General features: G+C 45.0%; 1 protein-coding gene across 6 annotated transcripts in view; it reads left to right on the forward strand.

The window, feature by feature from the left end:
• UBR4 (ubiquitin protein ligase E3 component n-recognin 4) overlaps positions 1-27,575 on the forward strand; it is an 80,489-nt gene that overhangs the window by 18,035 nt on the left and 34,879 nt on the right. For 2 of the 6 annotated variants that reach the window (XR_004360620.1, XM_032708756.1), the window contains exons 27-66: positions 21-118; positions 240-397; positions 1,067-1,276; positions 2,273-2,374; positions 3,248-3,348; positions 3,534-3,732; positions 3,841-4,029; positions 4,522-4,585; positions 4,764-4,955; positions 5,537-5,607; positions 5,732-5,879; positions 6,379-6,606; positions 6,804-6,974; positions 7,071-7,253; positions 7,875-8,033; positions 8,625-8,777; positions 9,081-9,308; positions 10,081-10,238; positions 11,241-11,412; positions 11,540-11,741; positions 12,007-12,170; positions 12,374-12,590; positions 12,966-13,182; positions 14,557-14,589; positions 15,696-15,759; positions 16,226-16,360; positions 16,663-16,828; positions 17,061-17,198; positions 17,640-17,761; positions 18,355-18,466; positions 18,957-19,087; positions 19,218-19,395; positions 19,579-19,683; positions 20,172-20,327; positions 21,350-21,518; positions 22,384-22,480; positions 22,898-23,005; positions 23,484-23,600; positions 25,277-25,486; positions 27,002-27,151. Coding sequence is in view for 5 of the 6 variants with exons in the window: in XM_032708756.1 (XP_032564647.1) it covers positions 21-118; positions 240-397; positions 1,067-1,276; positions 2,273-2,374; positions 3,248-3,348; positions 3,534-3,732; positions 3,841-4,029; positions 4,522-4,585; positions 4,764-4,955; positions 5,537-5,607; positions 5,732-5,879; positions 6,379-6,606; positions 6,804-6,974; positions 7,071-7,253; positions 7,875-8,033; positions 8,625-8,777; positions 9,081-9,308; positions 10,081-10,238; positions 11,241-11,412; positions 11,540-11,741; positions 12,007-12,170; positions 12,374-12,590; positions 12,966-13,182; positions 14,557-14,589; positions 15,696-15,759; positions 16,226-16,360; positions 16,663-16,828; positions 17,061-17,198; positions 17,640-17,761; positions 18,355-18,466; positions 18,957-19,087; positions 19,218-19,395; positions 19,579-19,683; positions 20,172-20,327; positions 21,350-21,518; positions 22,384-22,480; positions 22,898-23,005; positions 23,484-23,600; positions 25,277-25,486; positions 27,002-27,151 (5,975 nt within the window). In the remaining variant the exon portion in view is untranslated. The remainder of the gene's footprint in view (positions 1-20; positions 119-239; positions 398-1,066; positions 1,277-2,272; positions 2,375-3,247; positions 3,349-3,533; positions 3,733-3,840; positions 4,030-4,521; positions 4,586-4,763; positions 4,956-5,536; positions 5,608-5,731; positions 5,880-6,378; positions 6,607-6,803; positions 6,975-7,070; positions 7,254-7,874; positions 8,034-8,624; positions 8,778-9,080; positions 9,309-10,080; positions 10,239-11,240; positions 11,413-11,539; positions 11,742-12,006; positions 12,171-12,373; positions 12,591-12,965; positions 13,183-14,556; positions 14,590-15,695; positions 15,760-16,225; positions 16,361-16,662; positions 16,829-17,060; positions 17,199-17,639; positions 17,762-18,354; positions 18,467-18,956; positions 19,088-19,217; positions 19,396-19,578; positions 19,684-20,171; positions 20,328-21,349; positions 21,519-22,383; positions 22,481-22,897; positions 23,006-23,483; positions 23,601-25,276; positions 25,487-27,001; positions 27,152-27,575) is intronic. The other 4 variants (XM_032708757.1, XM_032708758.1, XM_032708759.1 and 1 more) reach the window with 4 other exon arrangements.

Consider the following 27,575-nt stretch of genomic DNA (forward strand, 5'->3'; position numbering starts at 1 on the left):
TGATTCTGTGTTACCTGCAGGGCCAGCACTTGTTCAGAACTTGCCTTCAACTGTGCAGACTCTGTGTGAGTCGTGGAACAACATTCACACCAATGAGTTTCCAAACATTGGCTCATGGGTGAGTCCAGCCTGGAGGATTGATCTGGTGTGCCCTTAACCCCCAGAATCTCTGGGCATGGTTGGCAGGGTGTCACTGTGTTGGAGGTGGGTGGTTCTGATGTGTGTGTGTCCCTCCCCAGCGCAATGCCTTTGCCAATGACACGATTCCTGCGGAAAGCTACATCAGTGCTGTCCAGGCTGCCCACCTGGGCACCCTCTGCAGCCAAACCTTACCTCTGGCAGCTTCCCTGAAGCACACCCTGCTGTCCCTGGTCAGGCTCACCGGGGATCTCATTGTGTAAGTGATGGATTTTCCATACATTATATGTTACAGACACTGTGGGTCTGTCTGCTGTCCTCAATGGCTGACTTCATCAGGGTGGAACTCACTGACCTGGTGCTGTATTTTGAACTAGACCTTTCAGTTTGCAGTTCTAAATTCTACGTGAATAAAGGCAGTCTTTCTGTCTTCATCTCATCTCTTCAAAAGTCCGACCCCCTCAGAGAAACCCTTATTTCTTTTTTTGTCAAATATGGACTTGAAGAAACTGGACTATAAACTGAGACAATATAGATCTAATTAATTGATTTGTTCTTTGTTATAATTCAGTTTTGTGATGTTTTAAAAGCATAAAAAAAGAATGAAATGCATTTCTTTTTCCAGGGACTCACTTTAAAATACACTGAAATCAAGAAGTAGTTGTTGACACTGCAGACAAACCCAAAAGCCACACTGTGTGAGAGTGTAGTCTGTCTAGGAAAATGTTGTAACTGTGTGTATGCAAAAGTAACATGCAGAGTTTTCTAAATGAGGCTGCGTCAGTGTATTTATCCCAGCTTTCTAAAAAAAGTTTTATCACTGATTTCCATCCAGATTTGTGCCTCGCTTGTGTGACTTCTGATTTCCAATAGGGATGTTCTCTAATAGGTCATGCAGAGAATTAACTTGTTTGCTTTTGTTTTCAAGCTGGTCAGATGATCTGAACCCACCCCAAGTAATTCATTCCCTACTGCCTCTCCTTCTGGAGACCAGCACAGAGAGTGTGGCAGAAATCAGCAGCAACTCCCTGGAGAGGATCTTGGGCCCTGCAGAGTCAGATGAATTCCTGGCACGTGTTTATGAGAAGTTGATCACAGGATGCTACAACATCCTGGCCAATCACTCTGATCCAAACAGGTAACAGGCTGGGCTTGTCCTTCTCCCCCAAAGCTGTGTACAAAGATTGGCTACAGCGGATTTAAACAGCAGTGCTGGTGCTGAGCACAACAGAAAGGCAGAAAATCAGTTTATTTTTATCTGTGGAAGACTTTTATACTTGTAGACTAAAAATACAAGATATTTTATTCATGTTACCAGGAACCATTGAGGCAGGGTGGATTTTCATCATCTCCTGTAACTCTGGATGAAGCATGTGTGTATCTGGATGTTTTTTTATTTAAAAAGATAGAAAATTCTGTAAATACAAGCATGAAATCAAAAGTGAAGATGCCAGCCTAACTCACGTTATATTCCCTTTTTCTTGCTGTGTGTAAGGATGGCTAATCCTTGCTTTATCACAGCTAACTACCCAGATTTGGGCTTCCCACCCCTTCCTCTTTGTACAGAGGGAATGAACTTCCTGTGCAGATGTTGATTCTAGCCATCTGAAACATAAAACCTTTAGACATGATGATGTTGCATCTTTTTTAACACTGATCCTCTCTGGATGGGAGGTCAGAGGGAGATCTACTGACCTGGTACAGAGTATAAATGTGATGGGATTTTACTTGCAGAGTATTTGTGGAGTGAGGATAAGCACAGGGGAGAATGAGGAGGAGTAACACTAAAATAGACTTAAAGTGTACAAACAGCAGCTGTTTATAGGAATTTGAGGTGTCAGAAAGGTCTGGATTATTCTGGGTTTCTGACTGTAACTTGCCTTACAGCATTATGTGATGCTTTTTTGCTGAACATTTGTTGGGTTTGTTGGTGTTTCTGTCTGGTGTTCATTAGTTGTTTTTCTCCTGTCTCATGAAGAGCTGTTTTCAATTGGTGGAAAGTTTTTGGAATTGTATTAGCAAAATAGATCACTTCTTGACTCTCAGAGCTGTTGAAATTGTTGAAATGGCTCCTATATATTCCTATTTGACCCTCATGTGTTTGATCCTTATATATTCCTCTTTTAATCCTTAGTGGTCTGGATGAGTCCATCTTGGAGGAATGTTTGCAGCATCTGGAGAAGCAGCTGGAGAGCAGCCAGGCCCGAAAAGCCATGGAAGAATTCTTTTCAGAAAGGTGAAGTCACCATGAGAGTTGTAGCCCAAGAACTCTATTTCTCATCCTTTTTCTGTTTGCTTGTCACTGTAGACTCTGAAGTGATGTTGATGTCATTGTGCAGGAAAATATGGGCTGTGTAAAGACAGGATCTCCTTTGAGCAGTGCAGGAGAGTGGGAAAAAACTTGGGGCAGGGGCAGGCAGAGGATCTGGGTCTTTGTCGCTCCAAAGGAAATAGTCAGTGAGTCCCTATAGCGGTCATTAGTGCAAGATGATCTGTCAAAGGAGTTTTTTGAGAGATGCTGGTCCATAAGGAATTTACAGACCAAGCTGCAAAATGCCAAGTTCTCCCAGTGCTTCCTTGGGATAGCAGGTTGGTAATTTTAAGAGTATGAGTGGGGTGTTGGCCTGATTTAAGATTATGAAGACAAACTGTACTGGAAACAGCACAGCACAACAAGAGTGTTCTGAGTATGAGGGTGAACTCATATTCAGAGGAAAGGTTTTCTCTATTAGAAAGCAAACCATTGTCTGTTTTTTCTCTCTACTTGTTCAACAGTTCAAAATGGAAGCAGTATGGTGGCTCTGCTTTGTAAAGATGGAAGGGAAAAATAGGCAAGAAAATCTTGCCTTTTGGGTTTGGAAACAAGTTTAGGCCCTTTTGTGACCTGATATGTGAGAATACTGAAATGCTACTGAGGAGCCCATGAGATTCATGAGTTTTAGTCTGAGTTTGCTGTTTGACTGAAAGCAATTTCAGCAATTGGCTGCTGAGCAATATTAATACAAAATGTTGCCAGTCTGAAACGTGAGGGCAGAGAGAAGTGAAGCAAGTGGAAAAAAAGGGAATGGGTCATCTTTTACAAAGCTGATTTATTTCCCCCTCTGTATAGTGGAGAACTGGTGCAGATCATGATGGCAACAGCCAATGAGAACCTCTCAGCCAAATTCTGTAACAGGGTGCTGAAATTCTTCACCAAGCTCTTCCAGCTGAGTAAGTGATGGTTGGGTCTCTCCTGTCCTGCCTTTGTCCACTTTATACTATTCTTGTATTAGGCTGAGACATGAAGATGCTTGAAAGGAAAGCTGTGGGAGGGAGTGGGGTCACAGCTTCACACTTATAATGAAAAGCCACACATTCACTGTAGATCTGTCACTCACAGTAACTTCCCCCCCCAGCTGAGAAGAGCCCCAACCCCAGCCTGCTGCGACTCTGTGGCTCTTTGGCTCAGCTGGCCTGTGTGGAGCCTGTCCGACTCCAGGCCTGGCTGACCAGGATGACCATGTCCCCACCTAAAGACTCAGACCAGCTGGACATTGTGCAGGAGAACAGGCAGCTCCTGCAGCTCCTGACAACTTACATCGTTCGGGAAAACAGGTAAAGCACAGCCTTTTGTGTGCTGGTCATTTCCTTCCTCCTCCAGAGGTGTGAGTTGCTGGTGGTGTCTTTATAGTACCTCTCTGAAACTCTCTTCTTTTTGCTCAGCCAAGTGGGAGAAGGTGTGTGCACTGTTCTGCTGAGTACTCTGATACCAATGGCAACAGAGATGTTGGCCAATGGTGATGGCACAGGCTTTCCTGAACTGATGGTCGTGATGGCAACTTTGGCCAGTGCAGGACAAGGTGCAGGACACCTCCAGCTTCATGGTGCTGCTGTGGATTGGCTGAGCAGATGGTAAGAGTAAACGGGATACTGTTCTTTGTTTATTTGCACCACTTAGACTGATTTTGTTAAATTTTTTGACTGGTGATATGGGGACAGAAGTTCGTGTATGCTGATATTCAGTTATTTTTTAGTTTGTCGTTTGGAATATAAAGTATCTGATCTGATTCCCCTCCCATTGTCTTTCTTTTCCACTCTGGATGGTTTAATTACTGCATTTATACATTCCCTGCTGTTAACGTAAAGCAAATGGAATGCTTGAAACTGTTGGTCAGGACTGAGTTTATACTTCCCAACAGCTATTACCTGTAATGAGAGGTTGTGGACTCCCTATTCCTGGAAGTGTCCAAGACCAGGTTGGATGGGGCTTGGAACAACCTGGGATAGTGGAAGGTGTCCTTGCCCATGGCAGGGGGTGGAATGAGATGAGCTTTAAGGTTCCTTCCACCCCAAACCACTCTGGGATTCTGTGATTCTATTAATTTCCACTGTTTTGTGTTACAGCAAGAAATACCTGTCTCAAAAGAATGTGGTAGAAAAAATGAATGCCAATGTCATGCAAGGGAAGGTAAGACATGATCATCGTTTAATTTGCAGGAATAAATCCCAGGCAGGAGCTGTTCACCTGTCCTGTTGGGTTCATAGTGGGAGTTAAAACAATTTGGTCAGGGGCACTTGTTCAATTTTCTTGCTCCGTAGCTGCTATTATGGGATGTGAGCAGTGCCTGTCCTTTTGTGCTTTCCAGCATGTGACTATCCTGGAGTGCACCTGCCACATTGTCTCTTACCTGGCCGACGTCACCAACGCCCTGAGCCAGAGCAGTGGCCAGGGGCCCAGTCACCTGTCCGTGGATGGGGAGGAACGGGCCATCGAGGTGGACTCCGACTGGGTGGAAGAGTTGGCAGTGGAGGAGGAGGACTCCCAGGCTGAGGATTCGGTAGGCAACACTCACAGTTAGTGCTGCAAAGGAGCTGAAGGTTTATTTTGCTTCCAAATCAGAATTACTCAGGTTATGAATTAAGATTTTGTTGTTTATTCCTAATGTGACCTACTTGTCAGGTCTGGAAGAGAATATCTGTAATTCATGCCTAGATCCGTTGACTTTGCCATGTCAACTAAAGTTAAATTTTTTTTTTTTAATAGAAAAAGGAAGAAATGGAGTGAGATGGGTTTCTTCCTACAAACCTGGTTGGTTTGTCAGTTTTATATATATGTCAACAAGCAGCTTAGATAAGACTTTGAAGTGCTGTTGGCTAGGGAAGAAAAGCTGTTATAATGCATTGTTTTAATTTTGTTGTACCAACATTTTTGTTACTGTTTCTTTTTCTTGTTAACCCTTTCATGTTATTATAATGTGTCACCCTCTTTTTCATGTGGTTTGATACCAACTGCCTTCTCTTAGCTCAGTGTTGCTATTCTTAAAATGCACATTTGGTGTCTGAGGACTTTATTCTGTACCATGTACTTTACTGCAGCTGCAGTTGCAGCGCCTTTTTGAAACAATTTTCTTCTCTATAGGATGAAGATTCTCTCTGTAATAAACTCTGTACCTTCACCATCACACAGAAAGAATTCATGAATCAACATTGGTAAGGGTCTGAAATTTGTGTTCAGAATTTCAACCTGATATTCCTGGCCATTGAGAAGGAAACCAATGTGGTTTGTGAACCTCAAGCACTGTCTTTCATAACTCACCTGGCTTATTTTGGGCAGGTACCACTGTCACACTTGCAAGATGGTTGATGGGGTTGGTGTTTGCACAGTTTGTGCTAAAGTTTGTCACAAGGATCATGAGATTTCTTACGCCAAATATGGGTCGTTCTTCTGTGACTGTGGAGCCAAGGAAGATGGCAGCTGCCTGGTAAAGTGTTTTCATGTCCTCAGCTTTTAAAGTCTTTTGCAGTTTTCTGTTCTGCAATAAGTTATGTCAGGGTATGAGTGTGTAAGAGTCATAAGACTTGAAGGTATTTGTTTTATAATGAACCTTCAGAATTTACAGCTTGCCTGGAAATTAATGTTTTTGCACTGAATAAGAGCACTGGCAAATCTCTGTCCCAGTGACTCTTGGGATTCCACCTACCTTTACAGAATTCGCTACACAGCAATCAACACCTTTTCCCATGTTTTCCACTAGCAGCAAACAAAATAACTATATCTTAATTATGGAGGCTTTTTAATACTTGAGTGGAGTGACATGTAGGATGCTGTTTTGTTATATCTTTAGAATTGCAGTCTTAAGAGATTTGCACTCTATTTCTTTAAAATTACATTAATCTTGCTGCTATTACAGTCTGTATTCATTTCATTAGTAGTCAAACTGAGTCTGGTTTAGGCTCTTAGCATTCCTGTGTCATTCCCAGGCTTTGGTGAAGAGAACCCCCAGCAGTGGGATGAGTTCTACCATGAAAGAATCCGCCTTCCAGAGTGAACCCAGGGTGCCTGAGAGTGTCATTCGCCACGCCAGCACCTCTCCTGCTGAGAAAGCCAAGGTCACCATCAGTGAGGGGAAGGGCCCTGACGAAGAAAAACCCAAGAAGAGCAGCCTGTGCAGAAACGTTGAGGGCTGTCGAGAGGAGCTGCAGTCCCAGGTATGATTATCTGTTAAACAAAGATCATTTATGGTGAGGATCTTAGGCAGAATGTGTTGGTTATCAGCCAAGTTGTTTGATTTTTATGATAAGAGGAGTCATAAAAAGGGTGTCAGGCTTTAAAAAGTGGTTGATGTGTAGCTGTTATGAAGGCTCCCATAGGAGCATTTTGTTCTTCACTTATCTCTTTCTTGTAGGCCAACTTCTCCTTTGCACCTTTGGTGCTAGAGATGCTGAATTTCCTGATGGATGCCATCCAGATCAACTTCCAGCAAGCTTCAGCCATGGGGAGCAGCAGCCGTGCCCAGCAAGCTCTCAATGAGCTCCATACTTTGGACAAGTCAGTAGAAATGACAGACCAGTTGATGGTGAGACTAAAGGAGTGATTAGATTATGAGGGGAGGAGGGTCACTTTTTATGGGGCAATTCCAAGTGGTTTACTTTGGATGCTTTTACTGACTCAGGTGCCAACTCTCGGCTCTCAAGAAGGTGCTTTTGAGAATGTGCGCATGAACTACAGCGGGGACCAGGGCCAGACGATCCGGCAGCTGATCAGCGCCCACGTGCTGCGGCGCGTGGCCATGTGTGTGCTGTCCTCCCCGCACGGCCGGCGCCAGCACCTGGCTGTGAGCCACGAGAAGGGCAAGGTGAGCTCTCCAGCTCTGCAGGGAATGCTACATTCTGAGGGAAAATGGAACAGCGCTGAACAACAGGCAGAATGTGATTTATTCTGCCTCTCTGGAGAGCTAGATCTTCTGTGTAGTATTGCACAGCTTAGGGAAGCCTCTCTTAGAAAAAACTCTTCAGGGAAAAGAGTTCTTGCAGTAGAAACAGTGAGAACAACTCACTACAACTACCTAGAAGGAGACTGGAATGAGGTGGGGGCTCATCTTTTCTGCCTTGTCTTAAGTGAAAGAATGAGAGGGAAAAGGCCTTAAGCTGTGCCAAGGGGAGGTTCAAATTAGATATTAGAAAAAAAAAGTCACTGCAAGAGTGGTCAGGCATTGGAATAAGTTCCCCAGGGAGGTAGTGGAGTCACTGTCTCTGGAAGTGTTCAGGAGGTGTCTGGATATGGCACTTGGTGATGTGGTTGGGGAGTGATCAGGGTGGTGTTGGGTGGCAGTTGGACTCAATGATTGTGAAGGTCTCTTGCAGCCTTGATTCTGTGATTCTGATTCTGTAAATGTGGGGACACGTTCATAGAGCTGGAATTGAAGTGCCTTATTCCCCTCAGTTATAACTGGATAACAGTTCATTTTGTGGTGCAGATCACAGTCCTTCAGCTCTCAGCATTGCTGAAACAAGCTGACTCCAGCAAAAGAAAACTGACCCTCACCCGCCTGGCGTCCGCCCCCGTTCCCTTCACTGTCCTGAGCCTCACTGGGAATCCCTGCAAGGAGGACTATCTGGCTGTGTGTGGACTGAAAGTAAGTGCCTCCTGAACCCTTTCCCAGGCAGCTGGAAACATCAGCTCAAAACCAGCTGTGTTTCTTTTCTCTGAGGAGCTGGCACAGAGCTGGCTCCAAAGTTCTGTCACTAATTTAGCTCCTGAATCACTTTCCTACTCGACAGAGGAAGCAGAAGAAGCAGGAGCTGTATGAATAATATGATAAATGAGACAGTGCCTTGAAATAGTACTTTTTATTGTATTTAGGCCAGTTTTACGTAAGACAAGAGCCAAGGTTTAGTCATGTCAGACTTAGTGTGCTAAAACTAGTCTGTAACAACTAGGCAAGGACTCCTCTTTTTTGTATTCTCCCAAATTTAGATTTAGCTTTCCCAGTGCAGAATCCACAGATTTGTTATTTAGCTGAGAAACAGCTGCACTCTGTGGTTTTGGTTTTGTGTTTTCTTTACAAACGATCACGTAATTTATCTTTAATGCAGTAATTTTAGATTCTCACTCTCTGAATCATTATTGGCATAAGAGAAATGCTGACTTTTAACTCCATTCTTGGCTTCAGATGTTTATAAAATGCTTAGTTCTAATATTTGACCAATTTTTTTCATTACTCCAGGACTGCCATGTATTAACATTCAGCAGCTCTGGATCAGTCTCTGATCATTTGGTACTTCATCCCCAACTAGCCACTGGGAATTTCATCATCAAAGCTGTGTGGCTGCCAGGATCTCAAACAGAGCTTGCCATTGTGACTGCAGACTTTGTGAAGGTATGTCTGCTCATAAGCTGTTGATGATATATCTACTTTCATACATCAGAGCCTGGATCCTTGTGGAGTTGCATGTAGAAGAATGTGATAATATTCTTAGTTAGAAATAAATTGGAAATATAAATTTGGCTATTGTTGTTGCAAGAAAAAACAAAACTAAAGAATCCAAAGAGTAGAACAATTAACTATAACATCTAAAAGGATTCCCTTGTCTCAGGTCTTGTCTTGTTTTGTATTGTGGTAGTTGATTATTGCCTTAATTCTTCTGTGTCATAGTAATTATTTTCTTGGTTCTTTCCACAGATTTATGATCTCTCTGTAGATGCCTTGAGTCCAACTTTCTACTTCCTCCTACCAAGTTCCAAAATCAGGGATGTCACTTTTCTTTTCAACGAGGAAGGGAAGAACATCATAGTGATCATGTCCTCAGCTGGGTACATCTATACACAGCTCATGGAGGAGGCCAGCAGTGCCCAGCATGGGCCATTCTATGTCACCAATGTGCTGGAAGTCAACCACGAGGACCTGAAGGTGCTGGTGACTTCCCTTTCTCTCTGTTTTTTCTGCATCTTATATTTGAAGGCAGAAGTTTCCTTTTCTTTTTTCCTTCTTTTGAACCCCCTTATCTAGATCAAGGAGCTTGCTCATTCCTTTAGAGAGAGAAATATCCTTGCAGTGAAAGGGGGTGGGGGTGAAAATTAAACCCCTTGATCCTTTCATCTAGAAAATGGAGCATGTTTTCCATGGCTGGCTCTGAAGTCATGCCCAGCAGGATTTCTCAGCAGGGAGATGGCTGCAGAGCAGTGCAGTTCTCGGAGCGAGGCACTCCAAAGGTGCAGGAACAGAATGGATAAATCACCACTGCTGGGGCTGCAGAGCTGCAGTGAGCCTTTGTTTCTGGTCTTGGGGGTGACTTGTAAAATCTGTCCAGTGTTTTTACCCCAGCGTGTTTCAAAACTGAAAAAGATGAGAAGACAGCCCTCAGGAAGATCTTTTATGTGTTGGGAACAAGGGGAGTGCTCCGTGTGAGACTGTCACATGGCGTTCAGGCTCCCAGCTGAGGGTGTTACCTACAGCCTACGGGTGTGCAGGCTCAGCATCCCTTTCCAAAGCCTTTGAAGTGTCTGATGGATGAGTTCACCCAGCAGTTCCGTTTAGAAAATTGTCGTTTAGGGCTGTGTTCTCTCGCTGGTAGGGAGGAGGGGAGGCCTTGGGAATAATTCCATCATAAATTTAAAAGCCTGATGGTGTTTTACGGTATGTGAGTTTATGTTAAATGTTGTCATTTCTCTTGATCCCACAGGACAGCAATGGCCAGGTGGCAGGAGGGGGGGTGTCAGTGTATTACTCCCATGTGCTGCAGATGTTGTTCTTCAGTTACTGTCAAGGCAAATCCTTTGCAGCCACCATCAGCAGGGCCAGCCTGGAAGTGCAGAGGCTATTCCCAATCAACATCAAGAGGTGAGGCTCACGTGGAAGTCTCCCCTGAAGTGTTTATTTCTGTTTATTATTAATAAATATCACTCATCAGCATCCCAGCTCTGAATAGCCAAAGCTTGTGCTGAAGATCCTCTTTCTGACTGATGATTTCCTGCTACTTTTCATGGTGCTTCTGCCCTAATGGACTTTGATGATGCTTTTGAGTCCCTTCCAACTTGGGATATTCTAGTTGCGGGATGGTTTGAAACAAGAACTCGGTGTTTCAGCGGTGGGGCATGTCTGCATTTTGTCTTCCCACTAGGATTTCCCAGCAGGAAGGTGGCTGCAGAGCCATTGTGCTGCACAGTGTGGAACTGCTCCTGGTGTAGCCACTGGAACTGATGGGATTACCCCCCCTCACCGAGGCTGCAAAGCAGGAAGCCTTTGTTTCCTTTTGCCACCAGTACTGCTGTGGACCTTGTGCACTGTGCATATTAAGGCTTATTTTCAGACTCCCTTGAGGGAAACCAATCTCTTTTGCTATTAATGTGGCAAGAAAAAGCTGTTCTGTCATGTTTCCTGACAGAGCTGGGCACTTAGGCCACAGACTCTTTACTAGCCTGACACAAAGCCACTGTCATGAGCAGGCTCTGTAGAAGGGTCGTTCCAAGAGCTCCCAAGCCCCAGTCAAGCTTGGCTTAGTCTTTTTGCAGCTCTATTTTTATTTTTTCCAGTGAGCAGTCACACAGATTCTCCTGGTTTGGCCTTTGCTTAGTGCTGCTGGGTATGTTGCAATGCGTAACTGTTCATCTGTTCATATAAAAACATTGCTGAAAGCCATTTTAGAATTGCCTCCTTGGTTTGGGACATAAAATGTTGCCAAGTGTTTTTCCTCAGGTTTGCAGGGTAGGGATCAGACTGTGAATTGGAATGCTTGAATTCCTGCTGAGGATGGAGCTTTAAGTGGTTTGAATGTTGTGTTTTGTGTGTTTTCGCTTGTGCTGCTTGTTAAATTAATGTCACTGTGCCCTTCATCTCTTGCAGTTCTAATGGTGGGAGTAAGACTTCTCCAGCCCTGTGTCAGTGGTCAGAGGTGATGAACCATCCTGGCTTGGTGTGTTGTGTTCAGCAAACCACAGGTGTCCCGCTGGTGGTGATGGTGAAGCCAGACACTTTCCTCATCCAGGAGATTAAAACCTTGCCAGCCAAAGCAAAGGTTAGGCAGAATTCCCCTGTGGTTTTGGCCCTTAAAATATGTTTTCTTGTTGTTCCATCAACCAGATCTCTAATGCAAAGAGTTTTCCTTCAAGCAGCAGTTGCCAAGTCCTTGCCTTGCCTTGCAGATCCAGGACATGGTGGCCATCCGTCACACAGCCTGCAACGAGCAGCAGAGGACCACCATGATCCTGCTGTGTGAGGATGGCAGCCTGAGGATCTACATGGCCAACGTGGAGAACACCTCGTACTGGCTCCAGCCCTCGCTCCAGCCCAGCAGCGTCATCAGCATCATGAAGCCCGTCCGCAAGCGCAAGGCAGCTGCCATCAGTAAGGGGCTCCTCACACAAGCTGTAACAAATGGAGGTGCAAAGATTGATCAGCATCATCCAGATACTTGAAACATTCACTTCTGACAATTACCAGTTAACCCAAGGGCTAAGGACTGGCTAAGTCTGGGTGAAATGTTTCCGTAAATATACATAAAAATATGTACAGACATCTGCGAAGGAGGCAGGTTCCTTCTGCAGCTCTTTTACCACATCTCTGCCAGTTTAGAATGTATTTCATCAGGACCCTCTCTTTTCCCTTCCAGCAACTCGCACATCCAGCCAAGTGAACTTCCCCATTGACTTCTTTGAACACAACCAGCAGCTCACAGATGTGGAGTTTGGAGGCAATGACCTGCTGCAGGTGTACAATGCTCAGCAGATAAAGCACCGCCTCAATTCCACGGGCATGTACGTGGCCAACACAAAGGTAAGTGGGGCGATTCGGGGATTCTTTTGGGCTTCTTGGGTGACATCATTGCTCATATTGACAGCATGCTGTGTCTTAGGAGTCTGCTTTGTTCAAATGAACCTGTGCAAATCCTGTAATTAGGAAAAGGTGGAGACATCTCTGTACAGAATCAGATTCTTGGCTTAAGAGTGAATTTTTGAGCTGTGATTTGTCTTCTGCAGCCTGGGGGTTTCACCATCGAAGTGACAAACAATAACAGCACAATGGTGATGACGGGCATGCGGATCCAGATCGGCACCCAGGCCATAGAACGAGCTCCCTCCTACCTGGAGATCTTTGGCCGCACCATGCAGCTCAACATGACCAGGGCCCGTTGGTTTGACTTCCCCTTCACCCGGGAGGAAGCCTTGCAGGCTGACAAAAAACTCACCGTCTTCAGTAAGTCTTTGTTTGACTTCACTGATGGTTTTGTTTGGGTGGGTTGAAACTGTCCTACTTCACCTCACAGTAGGGAATTTCCACAATCTGTTTGACTTGACTACAAAAACAGTTTGAGGGGTGAGCCCTGAACACTTAATAACTTTATTTATGGCCCAGTTTCTTGCTGCAGTGAATGAATGTTCGGCAGCTCAGCTCGATAATTTTGTTTTGAGGCAATAGAGAAGGAAAATGACCTTGGAAAGGAGATGACTCTGTGAGTGGCTGTGTTTTAATGACACAGTGTAATCGCTGTCCTGACATTGAGAGGAGGCTTGTTTGTATTCAAAAGCAGTGGCTCTATTAGTTTTTAAGAAATTTCTCTCATCACTGCAGTTGGGGCTTCTGTGGATCCTGCTGGCGTCACCATGATGGATTCCATAAAAATTTATGGCAAAACCAAAGAACAGTTTGGATGGCCTGATGAGCCCCCCGAGGACTTCCCATCTGCTTCAGTGAGCAATGTTTGTCCCCCAAACCTGAATCAAGGGAATAGCACTGGAGACACAGAGTCAGCTGCCCCTGCTGCTGCCAGTGGGACTGTCCTGGAGAGGTATTTCCACAGTCTTTCCTTTCTTTCTCCTTGAAAATGCGTGGTTGCTCTGGAGGGGACTTAGGTGCACTTGTGTGCTTAACTGGGAAAACTGAAGAGAATTAGTAAAATTGTTCTCACTGTCTTACAAAGCAACAACTGAAAAGTCAATGATTATCTTGTAAGGAGGGTTTGTGCTCACTCTTGATTCCTCTGGTGGAGTAGATGCATAGATCTGTGTGCCTGCTTTGCGTTGCCAAGTTCATTTGTTTCAGCAGCCTTGGGGGAGCTAAAAGATTTCTATTGCCTTGGTACATTCTTTCATTTCAAGCTGGCCCTTTTCATTCTCTAGAGCTCACAAAAGTCAGGCCTCTGAAGTTAAGCTCAGTTTTGAGGAGGGCTTTGTGTGTGACCCTGCTTTAGGCTTGTGGTTCCCACCAACTTATCTTGTGGCCCATGTGTCTCAGACTGAGCTGTTGTGCTGGAGAAAGTGTTGGGTTTTTTCTCCTCAATATCCCTACTGAGAGCCAAACCCCAAGGGCAACCAGGACATATATTTAGTACAAGAAATAAAACTTGTGTTCTGTTTTATGTTCATCCCATGTTCTTCCTCTGAGCTTATACAGTCCGTGCATAAGAGTTGTAGAAAGCCTGGCAAGCAGCAAGGACAGGAGGGAAACAGAGCAAGGGGGAACTAGCACTGCTGAAAACTGAGCATTTTAAGGGATATGCTGCTCAACTGCGAGGAAATGGTGGTTAATTTTTTCTGACTGAAATTCTCAGGTAAAGGGTCAGAGCTGGAAGTGGCAATTAGCTCCAGCTGAAGGACTTGTTCAGCCATCTTTTAATATTTTGGCTAATAGTTCACGGGAGTTTTTTCCCTTGGTTATTTTCCCTTTCCTTCCCTCCTCTGCTGTGACATCCCCACAAGATGTCCCTCTCAACACAGACGTGTTTTCCAGAGCAGTGGGGATTATAGTCTAAAAATTCAGATCCAAAAAAAATATTCTTAATATTTGGTGTTACAAAATGCAGTATGGTTACCTTCTAAAGGGCCTCTTGAGTGGACACAGCTAATGGCAGTCAGGAGGTAGCTTTTCTGTCAGGCACCAAACCAGAAGTTTGGTGTCTGTATTTAAATTCAAGCTTGGGTGGTACTTTAAGCGATGCTTGGCTTCTCTGTGCAGGTGCCCTGGATCTCCTTTCTTTGTTTGGCTTTAGCCCAGGGTGTGCTGACCAGGTAGAGAGAGCTGTGCTTAGACTGAGTGTGCAGAGCGCTCTCCTGGCTTCCCGATCCCTCCATTTAATTTGCCTTTTGCTTAGAATGTGTTCTAGGGAGTTTTTCTGTGAGCTTTACACATTTTTTTTTTTTCCTTTTTCTTTGCTCCCCCAAAGTTCTGACACTGAGTCCCTAACCATCCTGGACCGGTTAGTATCCATCCTTTTCTCTGCACGAGTGCGTGTGTGTCAGAGAGACAGAACACATGGTGTGGCTTTTGTTGACTGGGGTTTTCTTTTTGTTTTCTAAGTGACATTTGCATGGCAGATGGTTTAGCCAATGTAAAGATCAGGTGGTTTGCAGATTTTTGCTGTACACAGCATAACTGTTGCTTGTTTGACAGCAGACTCCTCTCTCTGCTTTGTTCCTTCCTTGTGCCTTCTTATCCCACTTATGTTCCCTGAGAGCTTTCCAGAGGGTGGCTGTGGGTAGGGAGTTGTTATTTATCACCACCAGACCAGACAGTTGTTCCCTCTACCTCATACCCAGTCCTACAGTGCTATTTCTCCCTTTAATGCTCTCTCTTCCCTCCTTTTTCCTGTATCTTCCTACTCCTTCTGGTGTGTCAGATGGCATTTCAGGTAGTTCTACCTGGAGGCACGGAGTGCTGCTGCAGGGACATTCAGCACTTTGCTGCCAGTTGTAAATCAGCTTTTCCCTCGGGGCAAATGTTTTACCAGCCTGCATTCCTTCTATCCAAACTTTGAACCTCAGCATCTCTCACTTGGGTCAAACCCAGTACTCCAAGTTAATTTTCCTGTGGAATATTTTGTGCTGAAACTCCAAATTGGAAAGAGCAACCTGTGTGAAAACAGCAAGCGAGTAGAATCTTGCTCCCTTAGCAAAGTCGGTTCCGCTTTTTCCCATGTGTCATAGCCAGCCTTGATCTGCAGTCATCTGTACGTCTGTGGGCCATGGTGAATTGGGACTGTCAAGACAATCCAAGTTATCCCTGCTGCAGGCTGCGTAAGGAAATGTTTTATCCTCTTTGGGAGAGAAAAGCCCCTGTCTTTCAGCTGTGGATTATTAAAGCAGTCCTAAGTTTGTCTGTGAGCGTGAGCCAGGTTTAACTCTGGTCTGTAACACAATGAAATGATATGCATGGTGCCTGTGGCAGGTTTTATCATGCTTTGATTTTGTACTTGGCATTCGTTAGCTGTCTCTGAGCTACTCATGACTGTAGCCCACATAAAGCAAAGTGCTAAGGAGAGAGAAGGGTTGCTGTACTCAAGCCCGCTTTCCTTTCTCCCTTCAGGCTAGTAGTGAGTTCTTTAGAAGCGCTGGAAAGCTGCTTTGCTGTAGGACCAGTCAACGAGAAGGCAAGTAACTTTCTGAATACATTCTTGAGCTTTGTGAGCTGGGGGAGGAGGGGCGAGCTCAGCACTTACCTCCTGCAGCCCCGGGGGCCTGATAGGAGCAGAGCTGCATCCGTTTTGCTCAGAGCACTGATCTGAAAGTTGACTTAGCCAAAAGCATTTGAAACTAGTTTAGAATGACAATTGGTATTTGCATTTATTGCTGGTGGGCTTTTTGTGCTGTAGGGTGACCTCGTTTACAAAACCAGAAGGGTAGAAAGCCCATAAATCTCAAAAGGACTTTTCTTCTGTCAACATGTGAAATGTCTGTTAAATGTCAAACAGCAAATTAAGGGAAGCTATCGAAAGGGTACTGAAGGAAGGCAGAAACTGGCAAGGAGGGGAGGGAGCTGCAGGTACACTGGGGAATCAGACTCATGCATCACCTTCATGATAAATATACTGAATAATGGGTTTTGTCTGTTCTTAGGAGAAGAATAAGATTGCAGCTCAGGAACTGGCTACGATGCTGCTGTCCATGCCAGCTCCTTCCAGCGTGCAGCAGCAAACCAAGAGCCTCTTGGCCAGCCTGCACACCAGTCGCTCAGCCTACCATAACCACAAGGTAAGGAGGTGCAGGGATTTTGGGGCTCCTCTCACTTGCCCGTTTATGCTTGAGGTGCGGCATGGCCCTGGAAAGCCCTTTCACCATGCAGTATAAACTATAAACCTGCTGGCTAATTTCCCTTTAACTCCTGCTGCCTGCCTGGCTGGCTTTTGTGTTTCACCAAAACTCAAATTGTCCTTAGATGACAAGAGTTAAAGTAGCGAGTGCCGAACGTCCCCAGAATCTGTCCTGTGCTTGTACTTCAGCTGCTTTGTTGAGTCAGTTGTTTTTCTTTGCCTGTGTTATCTTTCACTTTATAGGATCAAGCACTGCTAAGCAAAGCCATTCAGTATTTGACTTCCTCAACCAAAGAAGGAAAGGACCTTGATCCTGAAGTATTCCAGAGGCTGGTCATCACTGCTCGATCCATTGCTATTATGAGACCCAACAATCTGGTCCACTACACTGAATCAAAGCTGGAAACAGGTAGATAAGTCTATAATTTTCTTTAACTTACTGTTGTCATAATTGAAGCTGTCATAGGGTTTTGGGTTCGGTTATGACAGGGACTGTATTTGACACATTTCTTGGGTGTATGATAGTCCTCGTAATGAGGACATCAGAGCCTCTAACAAAAGCCATTTCAAATAAACTTGATGATACCCTCGTTAAAGCTTTCCCCTGCACATATCTGACACATGTTTTTTAATCTGTACAGAGAGTGAAGAAGGGCAAGAGGTCCAGAAACATGTGGAAGGAGAGGGCTGCACGTTTATTACCCAGCTGGTGAACCACTTCTGGAAGCTCCATGCATCAAAACCCAAAAATGCCTTCCTGGCCCCTGCCTGCCTGCCAGGTGTGCCACTCTTCCTTTGCTGTTGTCAAACTTTTGAAGGATCCTATTTTAAGTTGGTAAACAGAGAAATTTGGCTTGTTCCAAAGGAGGCTTAAGGTGCTAATGATACACTGAGTGCTTTCTGATGTACAGCTGCAGATTCTGCTCCAAAGCTTTTTTTCTGGAGTACTTGTATTGTGTCAGTAAAAAGGGACTGGTGATTGATTTCTCTGCATTTGGCTTCATGAGTGCTGTTAGAGGATATTCATTGGTGGTGGTACATAGAGTTCACAATATTACATTAGACAGACAAGACTGGCTCAGACTGGATTGAAAATCAATATATTTGTGGTGTGAACATTGTGCCGTGAAGTCTACAAACAAAAGATCCTTCTGCAGTGTCTCACTCCGTGTTGAAATAGAGAGCGAGCTGATTTCAGTCCTACTTTTATTCCTCCTTAGGTCTCACTCATGTTGAAGCCACAGTCAATGCTTTGGTGGATATTATCCATGGATACTGCACGTGTGAGCTGGATTGTATCCATACAGCATCCAAGATCTACATGCAGATGTTACTTTGCCCGGTGTGTCTCTTGCTCTGCTGTGCTTCAGCCTGTAACTGCGCCAGGGGAGGTTTAGGTTGGATATTAGAAACAGTTTCTTCATGGAAAGGGCTGTCCAGCCCTCGCACAGGCTGCCCACGGGAGTGGTGGAGTCACCATTCCTGGAGGGATTTAAAAGATGTGTACGTGTGGCACATGGGGACATGGTTTAGGGGGCTTGCAGTGTTCAGTTTATGATTGGACTTGATCTTAGAGGGCTTTTTCAACCTAAATGTTTCTGTGATTCTGTAATTACATAAAACTAAATACAGGTAGAATGAGAATACATAGTACAGAATCAAAATAGAGCTGTTCAGCCCTAAACACACAGCCAGAAGTGAATGACGGAGGAATTTCTCTCTCTTTGTATTTTAGTAATGTTTGTCACGTGCTGCATTTGGAATTTTAAGTGTTGCTTTATGGCTCTTGAGGGAAACAGGGAGTTAAGGCAATGACTTGTGTCTTACATGAATCATGACTAACAGAGGGGCACAGGTGTTTTAGCCATCTTCCCAAATACTGTGAATAAGCACTTGCAGCTTAAGAAGTTTAATGATTAACTGTTAACCCTCTAGGATCCAGCAGTGAGCTTTTCTTGCAAACAAGCTTTGATCAGAGTGCTGAGACCACGGAACAAGCGGAGACACGTCACTTTGCCATCCTCCCCTCGCAGCAACACTCCCATGGGTATGGCAGATACATTCCCCTGCCTACTTCATGCATCAGAAAAGACAGGAAAATAAAGTAGTCTTATTATAAATTGGGACTAAAATCAATCTTTCTCCTTTCTTTTGCTTTGTCTTGTCCCCTAAACGCCTTTTTTAACATTTTATTTCATAAACTGTCACCTCTTCTTTGATATTCTGGGATGCAAAGAGGAGATTTCTCTGAGGTATTCCCTGTTCAGTGATAGGGAAATCTGATTATTTTATTTAGGGGATAGTAATCCAGACTTAGTAATTTTGTGCCTGTTTTCAAGTTCTTATAAATCAGAGATGTGTGCAAACCAAAAGTAGGGTATCAGAGCTCCATCCAAGAGATGTTTATTGATATTGAAGCAAATTGTGGGTGTCATGGAATCTATTGGTAATTGGGGGTAGCTTAGTTTTTCCCAGCATTAATTGTTTGGGCTGATGTGAGGAATTGTGCATTTATTAATGAATCATTTATGACTCAGGAGATAAGGATGATGATGACGATGACGACGCAGAAGACAAACTGCAGAGTTCTGGGATAGCAAATGGTGAGCACATCCGACAGGAAAGCCAGGAGCAGAGTGAAGTTGACCACGGGGACTTCGAGATGGTGGTGAGTCCAGAGCTTCTCTCTGGAGCCTTTTAGGTGTACTAGGACTTGAATTTAATTCAGTGCTGATAGATCAGTTTGTAATGCTCCATTACTGGTGTGGGAAAGCTCTTGCTGTGTTTCCTCTCCATAGTCTGAATCCATGGTTCTGGAGACTTCTGAGAATGTGAATAATGGGAACCCTTCTCCACTGGAGGCTCTTCTGGCTGGAGCAGAGGGATTCCCTCCTATGCTGGATATCCCTCCAGATGCAGATGATGAGACGATGGTGGAATTGGCTATTGCCCTGAGCCTGCAGCAAGATCAGCAAGGTAAGATATGGGTGCCTTTGGCAGGCGAAAAGGGAAATGGAATATGGGGAAACTGGGAATGAAACAAAGCAAAGCTGTTGGTGTTACCACCAATGACAGTAGAACTATGAAATGTACAGAAAATGCCAGAGTTAACATAATTCCATAAAAGAAGGATGCTCATGACTTGTTCTGTCCTTGCAGGGAGCAGCAGCAGTGCCCTTGGACTGCAGAGCTTGGGACTGTCTGGCCAAGCCCCCAGTTCCTCTTCTCTCGATGCTGGGACGCTCTCGGATACAACAGCATCAGGTAACTGTTCACTGCAAGGAATCGACCTCTTCCAGATTTTGACCTAAAAAATGGCTTTAAATTGGTTTGTAAATATGGTTTTGAAGAGCCACTTCTTACTGTTGGCTTCTTGTATTTTTGACTGTATTTATGACCTTTTCCTTCTTCAATGGACTCTCAGTGTAGACTTTTGAGGAAGTGATTTTCTCGCCTTAAAAGAAAACAACCAAAACAAACCATGTGCTCTATTTGCTTCGCATTTATAAACAGCCAGACATTGTTCATCAAATAACTTGCGTGCCTCTGTATTTGATGAGAAGGTTTCCTCTCAGGATATCTCCCCTCCACTGCTCTTAGCAGGCTTAAACGTACCGATGGACACTCCTAAGTTCCCTTTTCATTTATGGTTGAAAATTGACACAAAAACAAAGCCAAATATTCATGTCTTTCCTTTCATAGCTTGTGTGTCTTTTGAAGTTCTCTCCAGGCAGTGTTTTTACTTGTAACAGCTCTCTTTATTCTCTTAGCTCCAGCGTCTGACGACGAGGGCAGCACAGCTGCCACCGACGGCTCAACCCTGCGGACATCGCCCGCGGAGCACGGCGGGAGCGTGGGCTCGGAGAGCGGCGGCAGTGCCGTGGACTCCGTGGCTGGGGAGCACAGCGGTGAGTGGCTCCTGCTGCACCAGCTCTTCTCTGCTCTCCCGGGGCTACCACAGTGAGAGGGTGTGGGTAATCCCTGGCGGAGAAGAGATCTCAGTTCCAAGTAGCTGTTGCCATCCATCATTTTATGGTTTCTGCCAAAGTGCTGTACAGACCAAGCATTTCCTCACTTTTTGTGGTTCTGTAGAAGTGTGGAGTCAGCAGTGGATTTGGCTGGCCTGTACAATCATGGAATCATGGAATGGTTTGGATTGGAAAGGACCTTAAAGCTCATCTCATTCCACCCTCTGCTATGGGCAGGGACACTTTCCACTATCCTGGGTTGCTCCAAGCCCAGTCCAACCTTGGACACTTCCAGGAATGGGGCAGCCACAGCTTCTCTGGTCATCCTGTACTAATTCTTCACTCACCACCCTCTGAATAAAGAATTTCTTCCTAATGTCTAATCTAACCCTACCCTCTCTCTGAGCTTAAAACCATTGCCCCTTGTCCTGTCACTATCTACCTGTATAAAAAGTCCCTCTTCCTCCTTTTTGTAAGCCCCTTTAAGATACTGAAGGCTGCTATGAGTCTCCCTGAAGCCTTCTTTTCTCAGAATGCAGTAGCCTACAGCAAGACTGAGAGAATTCACTATGCTGCTGGTTAACTCTGGATGGGATAGTATTAATTTCTCTCTTTTTATCAAGGGACTGACACCTGGGTAAAATAATCACAGGCTTTTATTAAAATAATTGTCTGTACTGCCCATCCACACCTTGTCTGACTCAGTTTAAATTACTGCTGTGGGACCAGTTCAATTTGGGCCACAAAGATGAAGATGGCAAATGAAAGAATGGCAGGAGTGTGAAGTTGCATCTGGAGAAATGATTCTCTTGTAGCTTTATGAAGAGAGCTAAAGACCCCTCATCTCCTTAGAACCTTGACTCCTATTTACCGTTCAACTGTGCTGGTTGCTGTGAAGCAGGCCAGATGCATGGTCAATCACTCTGACGTTGTGTTTCCCTGTTTTTCTCTGTCTTTCCCAGTGTCTGGCCGAAGCAGTGCCTATGGGGACACGACTGCTGAGGGCCACCCGGCTGGGCCAGGCAGTGTCAGCTCGAGCACAGGCGCCATCAGCACCACCACGGGCCAGCAGGAGGGAGAGGGCTCTGAAGGGGAAGGGGAGGCTGAGGGGGACGTCCACACCAGCAACAGGCAAGGGGCTTTGCTTTCTTCTTCTGGAATAACACGTTTGCTCTGTGCTTACACTGTAGAGGAGTGGGATACAGGTGCTGCAATTCATGGTGGGTTCCTTGTGCTGGAAAATGAAAATGGAAAGTCAGAAACACAGCCTAGAGCCAACTGACATTGCAAAAGCATAGAGTCCATAAAGTGTAATATCCCTGGAAGGGACCCACAAGGACCATCCAGTCCGACTCCTGGCCCTGCACAGACACCCCAGCAATCCCACCCTGTCCCTGAGAGCATTATCCAAACACTCATTGAGCTCTGGCAGCCTTGGGGCTGTGACCACTGCCCTGGGGAGCCTGTTCAGTGCCCGACCACCCTCTGTGCAATCACCACGTAACGTGGTGCACACACCCAGCGTGTGTCCCACAGAACTGCTGCCTCTGTGAAGTGATGAAAGAGTCCTGCATGAGTCTAGTTAACAGAGGAATCACTACAGTCTTGTGAGCTTGTGAAATTCACTGTTAGGAAAAAAGCGTGTACAAGGGTCCAGAGCACTTTGGAAACATCTGCAGTTTTTCATTCTATGGGAGTAGATGCTCAGTCACTTGTGCAGAGTAGTGTGGGACTGATTTGCGGGATCTGCTTCCAGGCAGTTGGATTCTGCAGGTGGCCAGGCTGGGCAGTGTAGCTCTGAAGTGAATAACTACATCCATTGTCAGATGCTCTGTATCTTGACATCACTTTACGGGGAAGCCTGAGGGAGTCCACTCCTCTTTGGGAGGATTTGATACCCTTGGGATTTCTGTGGCAAATTGCAGTGCTCTGTTGGAGATGTTGCTGGGTCTGATATGTTTTGAGATGTGTCTGATTGCTGGCTCTGACTTCCCAGGCTGCACATGGTGCGACTGATGTTGCTGGAGAGGCTGCTGCAGAATTTACCTCAGCTGAGGAATGTTGGAGGGGTCCGAGCCATCCCTTACATGCAGGTGAGTGAGGAGGGTCAGGAGTTCAGCCTCAATCAAACAGTTAATCACTACTAATACTTCAGGTTTCTGTTTGCACATGCTTTTCCCTTTCTCTTTCCTGCCCAGTCACAATGTGTGTCTTTAAAGTGTTGCAGAGCATTCTTCACCCATAGATTTTTGCTGGACTTGTACCCTTTCTCAGTATGACTTTACAGCTGACTGATGACCCTGAGGGCTCAAATCATTGAACTCTGATGTATTTGGAGAGATCTTTTGGGTTTATACTGAATGTTCAAATTAGGGTGTGATGTCTCAGGCAGAATGTAGGAAAGAACATAGATAAGTCAAGATAAAATTTGTGCTGTTTTTGAAAGATAATTTATTTATCTTGGAAACATGGAACCTGCCTTGTAATAATTCTCTGACTTTTATTCCCAGGTAATTCTGATGCTCACAACAGACCTAGATGGAGATGATGAGAAAGATAAGGGAGCTTTGGATAACCTTCTATCCCAGCTGATTGCAGAGCTGGGCATGGACAAAAAGGTGTGTGCATGTGCTCTGAACTTGCTCTTTCTAGACATTCCTCTTTCTGTCCATGGAGGAATTAGATGTGTGGGGGTCATACAATCACAAACACTGCTGTATGGATGAGTTCAGGCATTTTATTTCTCTTGCTTTACTTCACATAAAGTAGAAAATTACATGAGTGGAACTCTCACTGTTTCCTGTTTTTGGCATCCACGAATGAGCATGAAAACTTGTTCTGCTTGAAATAAACTCGGAAAACAGCCATGATCAGTGATGTATGGTTGACATAGGTAGCTTTTCATTTGTGTGGGACTGTTTTCTGGCAGCCAGGCCACTGTTTATGCTTCTATTAAGGCATTTGTGCTTCTTTTTTAGTATTACTGCTTGAACTTAAATTTGAAATGCTTCCTGAGGACCAGAGTGCTGAACTTGAGGGGCTTAGGTCACTGCTCAGCTCTGTGATTGAACAAGCAGGATGTGTCTGTTGTTGCAGGATGTGTCTAAGAAAAACGAGCGTTCTCCTGTGAACGAAGTGCACTTGGTGGTGATGAGGCTGCTCAGTGTGTTCATGTCCAGAACCAAGTCAGGATCCAAGACTTCCATTTGTGAGGTATGTTCTCCAAACTGCTTTGTCAGGGGATGATTTTCTCCCCCTCTGCTCTACTCTCCTGAGACCTCACCTGGAATACTTTGCACAGTTTTGGGGCCCCCAACATAAGAAGGACATGGAACTGTTGGAGCAAGTCCAGAGGAGGAGCTGGAGCACGTCCCTTATGGACACAGGCTGAGAAAGTTGGGGCTGTTCAGCCTGGAGAAGAGAACATTGTATGGAGATATCACAGCACCTTTTGGTGTCTGAGGGGGCTACAGGGAACCTGGAGAGGGACTCTGCATCAGGAACTGGAGTGCCAGGACAAGGAATGGGATCAGATTGAAAGAGAGGAAATTTAGGTTAGATGTATGGAGGAAATTCTTCCCTGTGAGGGTGGGGAGGCCCTGGCACAGGTTGCCCAGAGAAGCAGGGCATGTGGTCTGTCCCGTCCCTGGAAGTGTCCAAGGCCAGGTTGGATGGGGCTTGGAGCAACCTGGGATAGTGGAAGGTGTCCCTGCCCACGGCAGGGGATGGAATGGGGTGGGCTTTAAGGTCCTTCCAGTCCAAACCACTCTGGGATTCTATGATGTGCTTGGGGGTCTTTTGTTCATCATAAAAGATCTAAAATCTGCTAACTGAAATAACAGGTCTAAGACTGAAAAAACACTTCAAACTGCTTTGGAAAAATTTATAAGAAATCTGTAATGTTACTTGACTCTTGTGGAAAAAAAATCTCTGAAACTCAGAATGGAGGAAACAGACATGTAAAGACAACTGGATCCACTTGTTTTGTGCAGGGTTTCAGACTGAGCTCAGGGCAGCACGTTAACGGTTGGGCAGATTTTTTCCCTTGCATCTTACCAGTGCTGAAGGGGTTAAAGAGGATTTGTAATGTGATTATTGGAAAGCAATATGCTGCTGTGTCAACGTAAAAGTCGCTAAGAGGATTCCTTAGATATTTGTTGCTAAAAGGTACAGTAATAAGGCATAAAAAGCAGTATGTGTGGTGGGAAGGAGATTAATAAAAAAGCATAGAGGTTAAAAAATTTAGTTTGAACTGCATCAAATTTTAATGAGCTTATGAGCTGTGGGGTTTGTTTGGATTTACAGGGCTGCTTTAATAGTTTTATTTACAGTAGCTTTTTCTCCAGCCTTTGTTATTCACTTGAGCTTCCCACAGAAATCAAAGCTCCTAGTCTCTGAGAATGCAGGTGGAGCAATACCTGGGTGGAGCAGAGCCTGTGAGCAGCAGCTGCAACGGGGACTCTTTCTCTACCAGAATTCATGCCCAACTGGCCAAAACCCAGATAAACAAATAGAAATCCCAACTTTAAAAAAAAAAAAGAAGGAAAAAAAGAGAAGGGAAAAAAACCCTAGTCGTCTAATCCACAGCAGAGTGGCCTCTGGCACATGTGTCGAGGGGAGATTAGACTTAAGAGGAGATTTTATTTGTTTTCCTTTACTAAGCACTTGTTCAAAAGAGTCTCTGTAAATATTTGAGTTGCTTTTCATAAGCACAAAAAAAACCCCAAAAACCCCAACCTCAAACAAACTCCAAACTTAAAAGCTGCCTGCAAAGTTTCATCAAAACCTGCTCTCTTATCCTCACTGTCAGCAAGTGCTGTCTGGTACTCCCAGCTCTTCCAGCTCAGGGTTCTCCACTATGTTACTGATCCACCTCCTCTCTGTTCCAGTCTTCCTCCCTCATCTCCAGTGCCACTGCTGCTGCCTTGTTGAGCTCTGGTGCTGTTGATTACTGTCTGCATGTGCTGAAGTCGCTGCTGGAGTACTGGAAGAGCCAGCAGAATGATGAGGAGCCAGTAGCCACCAGCCAGCTCCTGAAACCTCATACGACTTCTTCTCCCCCTGACATGAGCCCTTTTTTCCTCCGCCAGTATGTGAAGGTGAGTCCTGCCCTCTGCTCTGAGCTTTACATGAGCTGTATTAAAGGGTGCTACACAGAAGCAGGGAAAAGCATCCTTGCACAACTAGTTTTCCCTGAGTAGCGCAAACAAAATCCATTCTCTTAGTAGTTACAACTGGGATTGCTCTGAGCTCTCCCAGAGCAGCCCAGCACACTGTATCTCTTGGTGCACTCCTACACCAGCAGTTCTTTGGAGCTGCTGTCACTGTTCCTGGGTGAAGTGTTAATCCTGAAGGGAAGCTTCTCCATCCTGTGATTCCTTGTGCTTGGCAGGCAGAATTCCTGAACCCTTTCTGGCAAAGTAGCTGAGCATTGGATGGGATTTGCACACTAAATCCTAGACTTGTTCCACCACCATGGTGTCTTTATGCCAAGATGCTAGGGGGGGTTGATGTATGCACAGGTGCAGTGAAAAAAGCCTAATTAAATGTAAGAACGTCTCCTGAGTTGAAAGCTCATATGTTAAAATGCCTAATTACTCCAGACCAGCTTGGTGCATCCTCATAGTTGCGGCCCAGTTCAAGGCCTCATCATGGCTAGGCTTCGCGAACGAAGATTTGGGAAGGCACTATCCACTTTTGCTACAGGCACGCTGGTGGCTTATGAGGCCAATATGTGACAGACATATCCGATTGCAAAAGGCGCAGCAGAAAGACTCCTTAGATGGTGTATTCTGCAAGACACGGTTCTTTCTGCGTTGCCTTTTTTCCTCGAGAGTGATCCTGCATGAGTTCTCGAAGGAGACAGCTGCGTTATAGATGGTGTGTCTCCAGGCCTCCCGATTGGAGGCCAGAGTAGACCAGTTATGGTGATCAATATGGCCAAGGCTGAGATGTTGTTTCAGGGAGTCCTTGTATCTTTTCTTCGGGGCTCCTCTCATGCGGCAGCCAGTGGCAAGTTCACCATAGAACAGGATCTTAGGGAGGCGGTGGTCTTTCATCCTTGAGACGTACCCTGCCCATCGCAGCTGTGTTCTCATCAACATGGCCTCTATACTTGTGACTGCTGCTTACTCTAGTACAGATGTATTGGTCACATAATCTGACCAGCCGATGTTAAGGATTGTACGGAGGCAGCGTTGATGAAAGCGTTCTAGGAGACGCAGGTGGTAATGTAGGTATATTGGCCTGGTTTTATTGATCAGCTGGAAGCATTTCTTTTGGCTGTGAAGAATTCTGAATCCCTGAACCAGGATAACAATCATTAGTAAATATTGTATGTGTGTGAAAGAAGTAAATCCCTGCTTTAATAAGTATAGAGTCTAAATGCAGATTTCTCGTAAGGACTGTGTTGGAATTTTCTTTAATATGATTCTTAATGCCACAGTCCCCAAACTGTCAGTTCCTAAACTATCAATTGACTATCAAAGGGAAAGGTGCAGAAAAGCTTTGTTTTTAGAAAAATCAGTAAGTGCACCCTGTCACTTGTCATGGCACCACACTGGGAGTGTTCAGTGCCAGAGCCTGGGGGATTGATGGGTTGCTTCTGCTTTCAGGGTCACGCTGCAGATGTTTTTGAGGCCTACACTCAGCTCCTGACAGAGATGGTGCTGCGGCTGCCCTACCAGATCAAGAAGATTGCAGACACAAACTCCCGCATTCCACCTCCCATCTTTGATCACTCCTGGTTCTACTTTTTGTCCGAGGTAGGCAAGAATGTGCAGATTTTTAACAAAATAGTTCCAGTAAGAATTTCTTTCATGGGAGAGATGAGCTTTTGCAGAACTGGTCTCACATCCATTTCGGATTTTCGATCCCCTTGAAACAAGGTGAACCCCTGACTTTGTGTTGTTCCTATTGAACAGGAATCTATGGGAAAACACACATGAAAAATTAGGTTGCTATTATTTTCTGGAATTCGGTGTTTGCTGCCACAAAGCTCAAAGAGAAAAGAGAAATGGTAAAATGTAACATCGTGTTTGGCTGTTGGTACTGAGTCCTTAAAAATATCAGGAAGATATTTGGAGTTTTTATCTTTTCCATTCCTTTGGTTTGCTTCCTCCTTGAGATAACAAGTTATCTTACGTTTACACAAGTATGAGATAGGATTTCTTAATTAGGCTTGTTTAG

The sequence above is a fragment of the Chiroxiphia lanceolata genome, chromosome 22 (assembly GCF_009829145.1).
Source record: "Chiroxiphia lanceolata isolate bChiLan1 chromosome 22, bChiLan1.pri, whole genome shotgun sequence".
NCBI lineage: Eukaryota > Metazoa > Chordata > Aves > Passeriformes > Pipridae > Chiroxiphia > Chiroxiphia lanceolata.